At 36.2% G+C, this 11,295-nt stretch overlaps 1 protein-coding gene across 4 annotated transcripts in view; it reads left to right on the top strand.

The window, feature by feature from the left end:
- Nucleotides 1-81: 81 nt before the first annotated feature.
- Nucleotides 82-11,295, top strand: part of frmd5a (FERM domain containing 5a) — a 116,681-nt gene continuing 105,467 nt past the window's right edge. For all 4 annotated transcript variants that reach the window (XM_082182529.1, XM_082182530.1, XM_082182531.1 and 1 more), the window contains exon 1: nucleotides 82-1,282. In XM_082182529.1, coding sequence (XP_082038655.1) covers nucleotides 1,178-1,282 — 105 coding nt within the window. In that variant the 5' untranslated portion in view covers nucleotides 82-1,177. The remainder of the gene's footprint in view (nucleotides 1,283-11,295) is intronic.

The following is an 11,295-nucleotide window of genomic DNA, read 5'->3' as shown; positions in this document are numbered from 1 at the left end:
GATAAAATGTGTGAAATTTGAGCATTTTGAAATGTTGCATATGACAAAGTGTCATTTTTAAAAGAACAAAAACCCTACATATCTCCCGATATAGATTTCTAAATCATTATGAATCTTGAACGAACACAATATTTAAACATATTAAAACACTTTCTTTTTCTAGTTCACAAAATTCACAAGTATATTCACTTTATACCTTTTCAATAAGTGTGTAGCCAGAAAAATCTTATCAGCCGGAGATCTTATAATCTCTATTTCGTAAGATACTTGTTCGATTTTGTTATTGATGCATACTAGAGTCAAACTGCCAAACACTGAAGAAAATTATTGGATTACGCTTGATTTTAATGTGTCCCTGTTACAGTGTGAAGTACTGACTAATAATAATTAACAACATGTAGGATGAATTCAGGTTGATTGGGACACCTTGTGCCATTGAGATGACTGGAAAAAAGTGTCCCAATCAACCTACTTACTATAGGGTCAGGGTAGGATTAGGTTTTGTTTGAGGGTTAATTGCATGTAAATATGCATAATTTACTGTTATATGTATCATATGTAACAAGGACACTGTAAAATAAAGTTTTACCGGGTTTTGTTTAGGGTTAGTTGTATGTAGTTGTATTGTATTATAGTTATTACTATAGTAAATACATGTAACAAGGACACATTAAAATAAAGTGTTATCGATTATTCCGGCAGAAAAATAAGAGTATTTCCTTATAACCTTACTACTACCTTTGTCCAGCATGTTATTGGACAACAATGACCTCCAAATACGCAGCACCACCCCAATCTTTCATTGTCCATTTCAAACGAGTCCTTATTTTGAGAGCGTAACCATTGGCTAGAAGGAGTGTCAATCAGCTTCTCTGGTCCCGCCCCCTTGCTCAAATATCAAGCGGTGAATGGTCAACAGACGGGCTTTCTGCTTCTGTCTGCTCGTGCTCGTAACCACAGACTTCATCTGGACCTGGATGCGTGCGTGCTGGAGGAACCTGTTCGCAATAACCAACAATAAAAACCCCGCGGCGTTCATGTCATCGGAGAAAGATGCTGTCGGCTTCGGTTAGCACGTTTTACCTGGGCGACCGGAGAGTTTGGTCGATGTGACATTGCTTGAGCTTTTTTTTTGTTCTGGTCCTGGACGCAGAGCAGCGAATCGTGCGGTGAGAAGATGATGTTGAGTCGGCTGATGAGTGGCAGCGTCAGAAACCTGGAGCGAGAATACTTGTGTACGGTCAGACTGCTGGATGATACGGAGTATACCTGCACAATTCAGGTCAGTCTCATCAGCACAGGTGCTTCCGAAAAACAGCGATCAGCAGACCTTTTGTTGCAGGCTGGGAGAAGCGTGCGCAGTGGGTTTAATAGCAGGTGCCAGCAGCATCCCCCCTAAACCCGGCAGGTTACTTCGAAGTGCTGCAATGCTCGTTTGAATCGAAAAAGTCTTACAACAGATTGTTTTCGGGCTTGTTTTGCTCTCATCATTCATGACTATTGTTGATGATGTGTTGCATTCCCATAAATCAGAACACCACACACTGAAGTGCTGCTGCTATACTGGAATCTGGTCTGTTTATTTAAATAGCTTTGTGTATTTTAAACGACCTGTTTCTTTTCTATAAGCTCTGCACTCTCAAATATGTGTGGACCCATAATGGGTAGGTTCAGGATGGTTTGGGAACGTCCTGAGGGATGTTTTGGTAGTGAGAGTAGTGTACTTTTATATTAGGTGTCTTTAACTACTATGCACTTACATAAGAAAAATTATTCTTTGTTTACTTTGTATACAGTTACAGTCAGTACTTATTGTGCTCTTGTTTTATTGCTAAACACTTTAGCTGCTATTGAGGTGGGATACAGGTAAGTTTAGGGACAGGTTTTGTGGGATGGTTAGGTTTAAGGGTAGTTAAAAGTGTAAGAGAAGGGTCAATAGTGTAATTTTAGATGTAGGCTAATTACAGCTGTAATTACATTCACGCATTTTCACACACAATAACTGCATTTTATCAAACAATGTCAATATTAAAGACACTTAAAGGGTTAGTTCGCCCAAAAATGAAAACTATCCCATGATTTACTCTCCTTCAAGCCATCCTAGGTGTATATGACTTTCTTCTTTCAGCCAAACACAATCGGAGTTAAACATATCTGGCTTCCAAGCTTTATAATGGGAGTGAATGGTACCAATTTTTTTTTTTTGAAGCCCAAAAAAAGTGCATCCATCCATCATAAAAGTAATCCGTAGGGGGTAATAAAGGCCTTCCGAAGCAAAGTAATGCATTTTGTAAGAAAAATATCCATATTTATAACTTTATAAACTATAGTTCTGGCCGAAGAGTGAACTCTGACCTGACGGGATAATTATAATTTTTTGGTGAACTAACCCTTCCATATAAAGTGGCACCAAAGTCTATCATTCTTCTACAGAATGACAGCTTCAGGAAGAAAGATACAATGAAAGCAAATTCTGCATGTACATCAGCATCACTCTATGCCTGGACTGAGTATCTGAGACTGGAGTAAGTCTGTAGTAAAAACATCAGGACCGACATCAGAGGATCTATTTATGTGAAATGCATGTGTCCCCTTTACAGTTTATTATCATAGTATTGGATTTGCTCCATAAGCAGGAAAGTGTTGTATGGATTCTGGCATGATGTCAACACTACACATCCATTAATAATGTATGCTTTGGTCTCCAAAACTGCCCCTTGGGCGCTTGTAAATCAAGCCGTTTATTAAAGCAGCACGGATGGCTGGCTGCTAAGCACTGGCTGGACAGGAGTCTGTGAAATCCGGCAGATTATGGGAGGTCTGTTACTCCGGGATGAACGGAGGGTTACATCATAAACACTGGGGATACGGAAACAACCAAACCCAATTATTTCACTCTTTTCAATTGTAGCTTGTAGAATTGTAGCATTGTTCTCAATGATCCATGTCAAGTCAAGTCACCTTCATTTATATAGCGCTTTTTACAATGCAGATTGTATCAAAGCAGCTTCACAGTGATAACATGAAAATAATACAGTTTGTTTCTAGAAGAAAATTGTGTCATCGTCCACCTGAAGTAAGGTAGATCATTAATATTGATGAATATTACAGTAAATGTCCCCAACTAAGCAAGCCAAAAGCCAAGGCAACAGTGGCAAGGAACCAAAACTCCATCAGGAGACACACGTGACAGAATGGAGAAAAAAGCCTTGGGAGAACCCAGGCTCAGTCGGGGCCAGTTCTCCTCTGGCCAATGAACGAACAGTGTATGAGTATGATTCAGGCACCATTACAGGTCAGAAGTCAGATTGGATCAGAACATTCAGAATATTTATCTGGAGTCGTAGTCATCAAGCCGGTATGGAGACGAGTTTGTTGAGGATCAGTGCCGATGGCTGTCATGTCGATGAGGCCTACACAGGGCTGATGAGGCTGGCACCTCAGGGATGTGTCATGGATGGGTCCAGGAGCAGGTCCACCATCTGATCTGGATACGGCCTGGATCCGGCTGACTTCAGTAAACCTCGGAATAAACAGAAAGACTAACATTAGCGTAGATGCCATTCTTCTTATGATGTAACGAGTACATCAGGTGTTATAGGTCCCCAGTCCCCAGTTCCGGCTGATCTAATTTATGCAGCATAATAATCATTTAACTGATTTGAATAATAGATATGTATAATGTTCTATATAAATGTCAGGTAAAAGAGATGCGTTTTTGGTCTAGATTTAAACTGACAGAGTGTGTCTGCTTCCCGGACAATGTTAGGAAGACTGTTCCAAAGTTTAGGTGCTAAATAGGAAAAGGATCTACCGCCAGCAGTCGATTTTGATATTCTAGGTATTATCAACTGGCCAGAGTTTTGAGATCGTAATAGACGTGAAGGACTATAATGCGTTAAGAGCTCGCTCAAGTACTGCGGAGCTAAACCATTTAGTGCTTTGTAAGTAATTAGCAATATTTTAAAATGTATACGAAGTTTAATAGGGAGCCAATGCAGTGTTGACAGAACCGGGCTAATATGGTCATACTTTCTGGTTCTGGTGAGAACTCGAGCTGCTGCGTTTTGGACCAACTGGAGTTTGTTTATTAAGCGTGCAGGGCAACCACCCATAATAGCAATACAATAATCTAGCCTTGATGTCATGAATGCATGAATTAACTGTTCTGCATTTTTCAATGAAAGCATATGTCGTAATTTAGATATATTTTTAAGATGGAAGAATGCGGTTTTACAGATGCTGGAAACGTGGCTTTCAAATGAAAGATTGGTATCAAAGATGCAACATTAATAGTAGTTTTTTTTCCAAAAACACAGAGATACTTATATATATCTGTATATTTATACTGTGTGTATATATATCTCTCTCAAATATATGATATGATAATATATGATGTGATATGATATATGATATGACATATCACATCATAATAATGATTTATTGTAGGGATATCATTACTTTATGACAGTAGTACATGTTTTCATGGTTTTTTATTTTATTTAGTTTTTTATTTATTTATAAAATGTGAGACATTTGAGAAATTTTGCTTATGACAAGAGTTTTCAAATAAAATCCTACACAATATTCATATTAGTAATTGACCGATACAAGTTTTTCAGTGGTTGAATCTTCAATTATTATATTTGGTTTCCTAAGTCCTAAATACATGGTTAAATCTTTCCAGGTTCCAACTTTTTTTTAATGAATAATATCAAAAATGATATAAAGTTGTTTAATAAGAGATAATTAACCGAGACAGGTGTGATTTATTTAAATAGGAGACTCAGACACACATGTTTTCTTGCATGGAGCTGTTTGTCTTTCTTTGAGGAAGCCTTTGTTTCATGTGTAGCTCGAAATGAAACGGGAGCCGGCAGATCGCTTTCTATTACAGTCAATCTGAGAGCATCCTATTTCTCAGTGGCTCCTAGATGACACACACACACTCCCTCAGGGCTTTCATACGGTTTACACACATCAAGACAATCATTGCGTGTTAGAGAGGATTAGAAGAAGGAAAAAAGGGAGGAATTTTTCAAGAGCCATCCGAGGGAAGACTTTAAACCGCCTTTATGAGGAACGAGTGTTTGTTTTATTGCCACAATCCAACATTGTGTTGACCTGTTGATGTTTAAAGGCCTGTCGGGATGCTTTTACAGTACAAGCGAGAAAGTTTTGAGTAAAATGGAAAGAAATATCAAATCCAGGAATGATTTCTCAATCCTTGTGATGATAATTCTGAGTAATCATGTTCTGATGGCTCTTAAACGTGTCTTAAGACATTTTCTTGGCTCACTGAAATATATGATGACATCCTATGTAATAGTGTAAATGTGGATGATTTTATGTCTTGTTTTTTAAATACAGCACAAAAGTACAAAAAAGGCAGATTTTGGTTTCTGAATGATATCATTACTTTAAAGCCATTATTATTTTGTGCTACAGATTATAAAAAAACAAAAAAAAACGGTTACATTTATGATCAAAACTGCCAGCTGTAATTGCCGCAAATTCACAGTGATAATTATATATTTCATTAAGTGATATAATATATCAAATGTACTAAACTTCCAAAAGCTGCTTTTTAACTCAAAATGTACTGTCAACATACAGCTGGTAAAACACAGAGCCACATGATGAATCAGAATTCATGTACAGTACTTAAAACAATTATCATTTCTCACATATGGACACAAACATAAAAATAGGGCTGGGCGATATGGCTGAAAACTGTATCACGATAAAAGTGTTTCATATCGGTCGATATCGATAATTATTGAATTTTTTTATAACATATTTAAAATAAGGACCAGTCCAGGAGACAAATATATTACATTTAAAGATTTTTTATTTTAAACTTAACCTACCTCTGATTATAATCCCATCAGTTAAAAAGGCAGAAATGTCAACACGACCATGGAAAACTCAAAAGTCTAAAATCACAATGAACACTTAACAATTATCTCTTAACATTAAGGTGCAAAATTAAAGAATACGTAAGAAATGCTTTATAAAGGGGTGGGCGATATGGCAAAAATATAATATTACGATTTCTTTCTATAAATTATATAAATCTATTTCTTTCTATTTTCTATAAATTATACATTGATACTTATTAAAGCTATTAATAAAGTTATTAGTCAAGAGCAGTGAGTGATTTTCTCTTTACATTTTGTTGTTTTATTAACATTAAAGGGATAGTTCTCCTAAAAATTCTAATTTTCATAATTTACTCTCTCACGTTGTTTTAAACTCGAATAAGTTTCTTTCTTCTGTTGAAAATAAAAGTTATTTGGAAGAATGTGGGTAACCAAACAGTTGATGTACCCCAGTGACTTCCATAGTATATTTTTCCTCCTATGGAAGTCAATGGGGACCAGCTACTGTTTGGATACCCACATTCTTCAAAATATTAATATTAGAAAATATTAGAAGGCAATTAATACAGGTTTGGAACAACATTAGAGTACGTAAATAATGAGATAATTTTTATTTTTGGGTGAACTATCCCTTTAAGGACAAGCGGCAGCGTGTTTACTATTACTACTGTCTCTTTAAGAGCTGCGCGCGACGCGTCTATTATACACGCATTTGACAAGCAGATTTTCTCTCAATTTTCTCAAGTTTGCTTTCACTTTAGACATATCCGACTAGTTTATGTAAACCTTGTGTGTATAACAGTATTAGCAAAATAAGACTCGAAAGATAACTTAGTATTCAGGCGCTGGTAGACAGGCTTTTAGTGCATGTGAGCTTCACATGTATGCGCTGAGAAACTAGCTAGAACAGCGCATAAGCACGCGAATAACAGAAAAACTGACGACGGTCTTGCATAATCTGCAGACGACATTGGTCTGACTACGGTCAGACTTTAAGTCAGGCGAGCTGACTTTTTCTGTTTTATCTAGTTACTAGAGAGTGAGTGCCTTTGTTCATGCAATCAAACTTGCTTTGCTGGTTTCTTCCAACGAAAAAAATAAATAAATAATTATCGAACGTTTTATCGAACGCATTTTTTATTGATATTGATTACGTGTCTATCGCGATACATATCGTTATCGTTTTATCGCCCAGCCCTACATAAAAATGACATTTTATCTAACTTAGTTTTTTTTTTACACTTTTTTTTCTGTAAAAGTTATAAACATTTTTACAGTAATAATTTAATTTAATTATTTTTAATAAGTTAAAATAGTTTTAGTTAAAATAATTTAGTAACACTTTACAATTAGGTACAGTAATAATGCATTAACTAACATCAATTAACAATATGCTGTACATCTGTTACAGTATTTATTAATCTTTGTTAACGTTAGCTAATAAAAATCCAACTGTTCATTGTTAGATTTTTGTCTGCTCAGGTCCATTTAATAATATTACCACCAGACAACTTTTGATTTGAATAATGTATTACTAAATGTTGAAATTAACATTAACTAAGATTAATAAAAGCTTTAGAAGCGTTTTTCATTGTTAGTTAATAGGGCTGCACGATGTTGAAGAAAAGTGCGATATGCGCACTATAAATACTATAAATAATGCGATATTCGATATGCGATACGATAATGCGTAAAATAAACTTAAATTATCTTTAAAATTATATAACCTACATACATGTTTCACATTATTTTTGTGACAAGAAAACATCCCTACAACTTCTGAAAGTGAACATCAGTGTTTTACTGTAGCATAAGAAGTGTTATTTTACAGGGTTTAGAGGTTCAGGTTATCCTACATTAGGATTATTCAAAAACAGAAACTGAATAATCAAATATAAATGCTTAGTTTTCACTGTATGAATTAAATATATACTGATTCTTATTAAAGCTACAAAAGTCATTCAGCCAAGAGCAGCGAGTGATTTTCTCTTTGTCTTTCGTTCATGACCCCAGTTATTGCAAGCCGTTGCGATATGCATATCACGATATATACATTTGCGATATTTCGATAATTTCGATATATTGTGCAGCCCTATTAGTTAATGTTAACTAATGCAGAATCGTAGTTATCTAATGTTGACAAATGAAACCTTATATTGTATAAATATATTGTTACCAATCATTTTTCCCAATTAGCCATTTAATAACTAACAATGAACAATTGTCCTCCTTGCCAAAAGTGCACATTGTCTGTTTTTAGATATTGTTTTTAGTGGATTATATTGTGAATATATTGTCATTATTATGTCGTCAGTATCGGCATCAGCACCACTTTAAAGTAAGTTTTCTCTGGTATTTTGAATCTGAATCTGTAAGTGCTGATTGTATCGGTGTGTGTGTGTAGTGAGTGCCAGGCAGTGAGGTGAGCAGCCAGCAGCAGGTGTGTGTGTGTGTGTGTGTGTGCCGTGTGCAGCAGTGCTGTGTTGACGTAATGGAGGAGAGACTGTGACAGAGCATGCAAGCTGCCAGCTTTTCTTTCTTCCTCTGCAAGGATGTGGCCAGGGGAATAACCCAGCGAAGCTTGAGCAGCAGAGGTTGAGAGTGCACAGTCATTGTTGATCGTCCTCTCTGCCCTCCGCTGCTCTCTCTGTACTCGCTGCAGGCCTGCCAGCTCGGCCGCGGGGTTCAGGACACCTACTCCGGGGGAAGGAGCAAGTGAAAGGCGGATCTAGGTCAGCCTTTTATTCTCTCCGTCGCTCCCTCCCTCTTTACCCCAAATATCTTGTTCCCACTATAGTGAGATTCAGTCCCTCCAGGAAGTGCTTTCATCGTTTCCTTTAAAGCTCCCCGGTGGCTTCAGACCTGCTTGTGAATTGGCCGAGCTTGTGTGTTTCTTTTGTCAATCAGCAAACACACTCTTCATATTTTGCAGCTGCTCGGTGGAAGATTGGTCCACTTAATGCCGCTAATGTGCTTTTCAAAATGCTACCCATGTTTCCATGCTGGAACGATCGTGAAACTGAAGGTGTGATGTGGGGAAATTAAATGTGTTAAGTGTAGCATATTGCAGCTAATGTGATGCTCAGAAATGCTGACTATACAGACTTTATTTACCGGGTTTATTTATGTTACGCATTTGCTTAACTCGGGCTACATTTAAAGGGAGAGTTTGCCTGAATTTAATGAATTAAAATCTTCCTCATGTCATTACAAAAACATTTCATTTTCTCGTTTCTCTCAATGATGATACAGTGAAAGTATATGATGACTTCAAAAATGAATACATCATATAACAATAAACAATAAAGCATCATAAATGTACCATAACAATAATCCATATGAATGTTACACTATATTCCATGTAGGGCTGCACAATATTGGAAAAAAAAAACTTGACTTTTTATTTATTTATTTGTTTAGTTTTTTTGTTGCAACAAATACATTATTGCTATATGAAGAAAAATACATTTTCTAAATAAAAACGGAAAACAACGTTTCCGCAAGTTTTTGAAAACGATATCTTTGTCATCTTCATGTAAACTACAAAAATGGAAAGACTACAGACTGTAAATTACAGTCTAGGCACGCAGTGTTTCTTTACAAAGGGACATCGCCAACTGCTGGCCTGGCAGAATAATACATTTTTGACAAAAATAGCATCTTTTCTGGTCATTTTCCGGCATTATCATCTGAACGCGAAAATGCGAAGGAAAAACGTTTCAGTTTTTAGTCGTTCTTAATCTTTGTCGTGTAAACAGATCCTTAGTTAACATCTGCATAGAAAATAAATAAATAAATCAAAATAATTTAAATAAAATAAATAATTTAATAATTTAGATAAATAAATAATTTAATAATTTAGATAAATAAATAATTTAAATAAAATTAATTTGGGAAAATTAAATTCTTATTAAAACTTCTTATCTCAAACTTTTTTCACTCTAAGCATACAGTGAAAAAAGTTTTCATAGGCCTCATTTCCACAGTTTTTGACTCACTTTTTTTATACTGTAGGTGTCAATCATTCAGCTGTGCCAAAATTGAAAATATCTTAAAAAAACCCGACAAAAAACATGTGGAGAACTTATTGTGCAAATCAGCCGTATATGAAGGCCTGTGCGTCCATCCCTCACATCTTTGTTTTCATTCGTAAAGAAATAAAATTATTAAGTAAAGATTATTTTGATAATGTAAATCACCCCTAAATCTTCAGATCTTCCTAATGGAATAAAAATAAAAGTAGACCTGCGTCAGTCTTTTGCCTAAAAAAGTTTGCCATGACTAGCATGACCCTAGATGTTCAGCTGGCATGAATTATGTATTGTCTCTCTCTCTCTCTGAGGGAAGAGTGAGCTCTCTCATCATAAGATGCCCTTGCAGAAGCTATTTGAATTTCACTGAGGCGGCAGCTCTTCGCGTCCCTCTCCCTCGCTGTTGTTCTCAGTGATTGCAGGCAATTTATAAGCTTCTCACATCTACAGGTCACAGTGAAAAAGCACACACACAACCACGGCTAGGCTGCAGTTAACAGTGAGAACATGATGAGAGTGTGTTTGTGCGAGTGGGTTGAGAGGGAATCAGAGAGAAAGAGAAACACAAATTAGCACACGCATGTAATTGTCCTCTAAACACAAACACAAATAATGGAGTATTTGTGCTTTTAAGGTTTGCCATGAAGGTTATGTGCTTTTCAATGTGTTATTCAATGGGGGTTGCTTGACTTTCCGGCTTCATATTCCTGTGAGGACATGTGGGCATCTCTACTTATCACTTCTTGTGTTCTGGTACCCTGGAACTCTAATTAGCTCTAATTGCAAGTGCACTCAACCATGCTGAAGATGCATCTCTGAAACCCCATTGCCATATTGCTCTTTCTAACCATAAAATGTGTTGAGGAAATGCTTTCGAGGTGCAGTCTTGCGTTTTAGAGGGAAAAAAGAATTGTGTGTCAGCCATTTGCGGAAGAACATGCTGTTATTTCTCGGTGAATGATCCCACAGTGTAAAACATGAGTGTGTTTACCGTGCAAACAGCAAGTACTTTCCTCTCGGATCACTCAAGCACATTTAGAAAGATTTTACAGGGCCTGCGATGAAAATCAAGGCACCATCTCTCCAAATGCAATTCCAATGTAGTTTTTTTTTCCCAAGAGATTTTTATGTATATATACTTTATATATATATGCTACACATTTTACATGAGAATGTTATGGCCGTGCTATGGAAGTCCAAATCAAATTTCCCAGAAATGAGACAATAAACTATATTCAATCAATTCAATATAACTGCAATATAATAGAATAATAATAGAATATATATTATAATAGAATAATAATAACGTAAAAAAAAAGTCATATTGCTCATATGACTTTTCCCTTGGATTGGCAATATGGGGTGGCAATATGACCAAATTC

This window comes from Leuciscus leuciscus (assembly GCF_965113295.1).
Source record: "Leuciscus leuciscus genome assembly, chromosome: 10".
NCBI lineage: Eukaryota > Metazoa > Chordata > Actinopteri > Cypriniformes > Leuciscidae > Leuciscus > Leuciscus leuciscus.
This window is presented reverse-complemented; position numbering and strand designations above follow the sequence as displayed.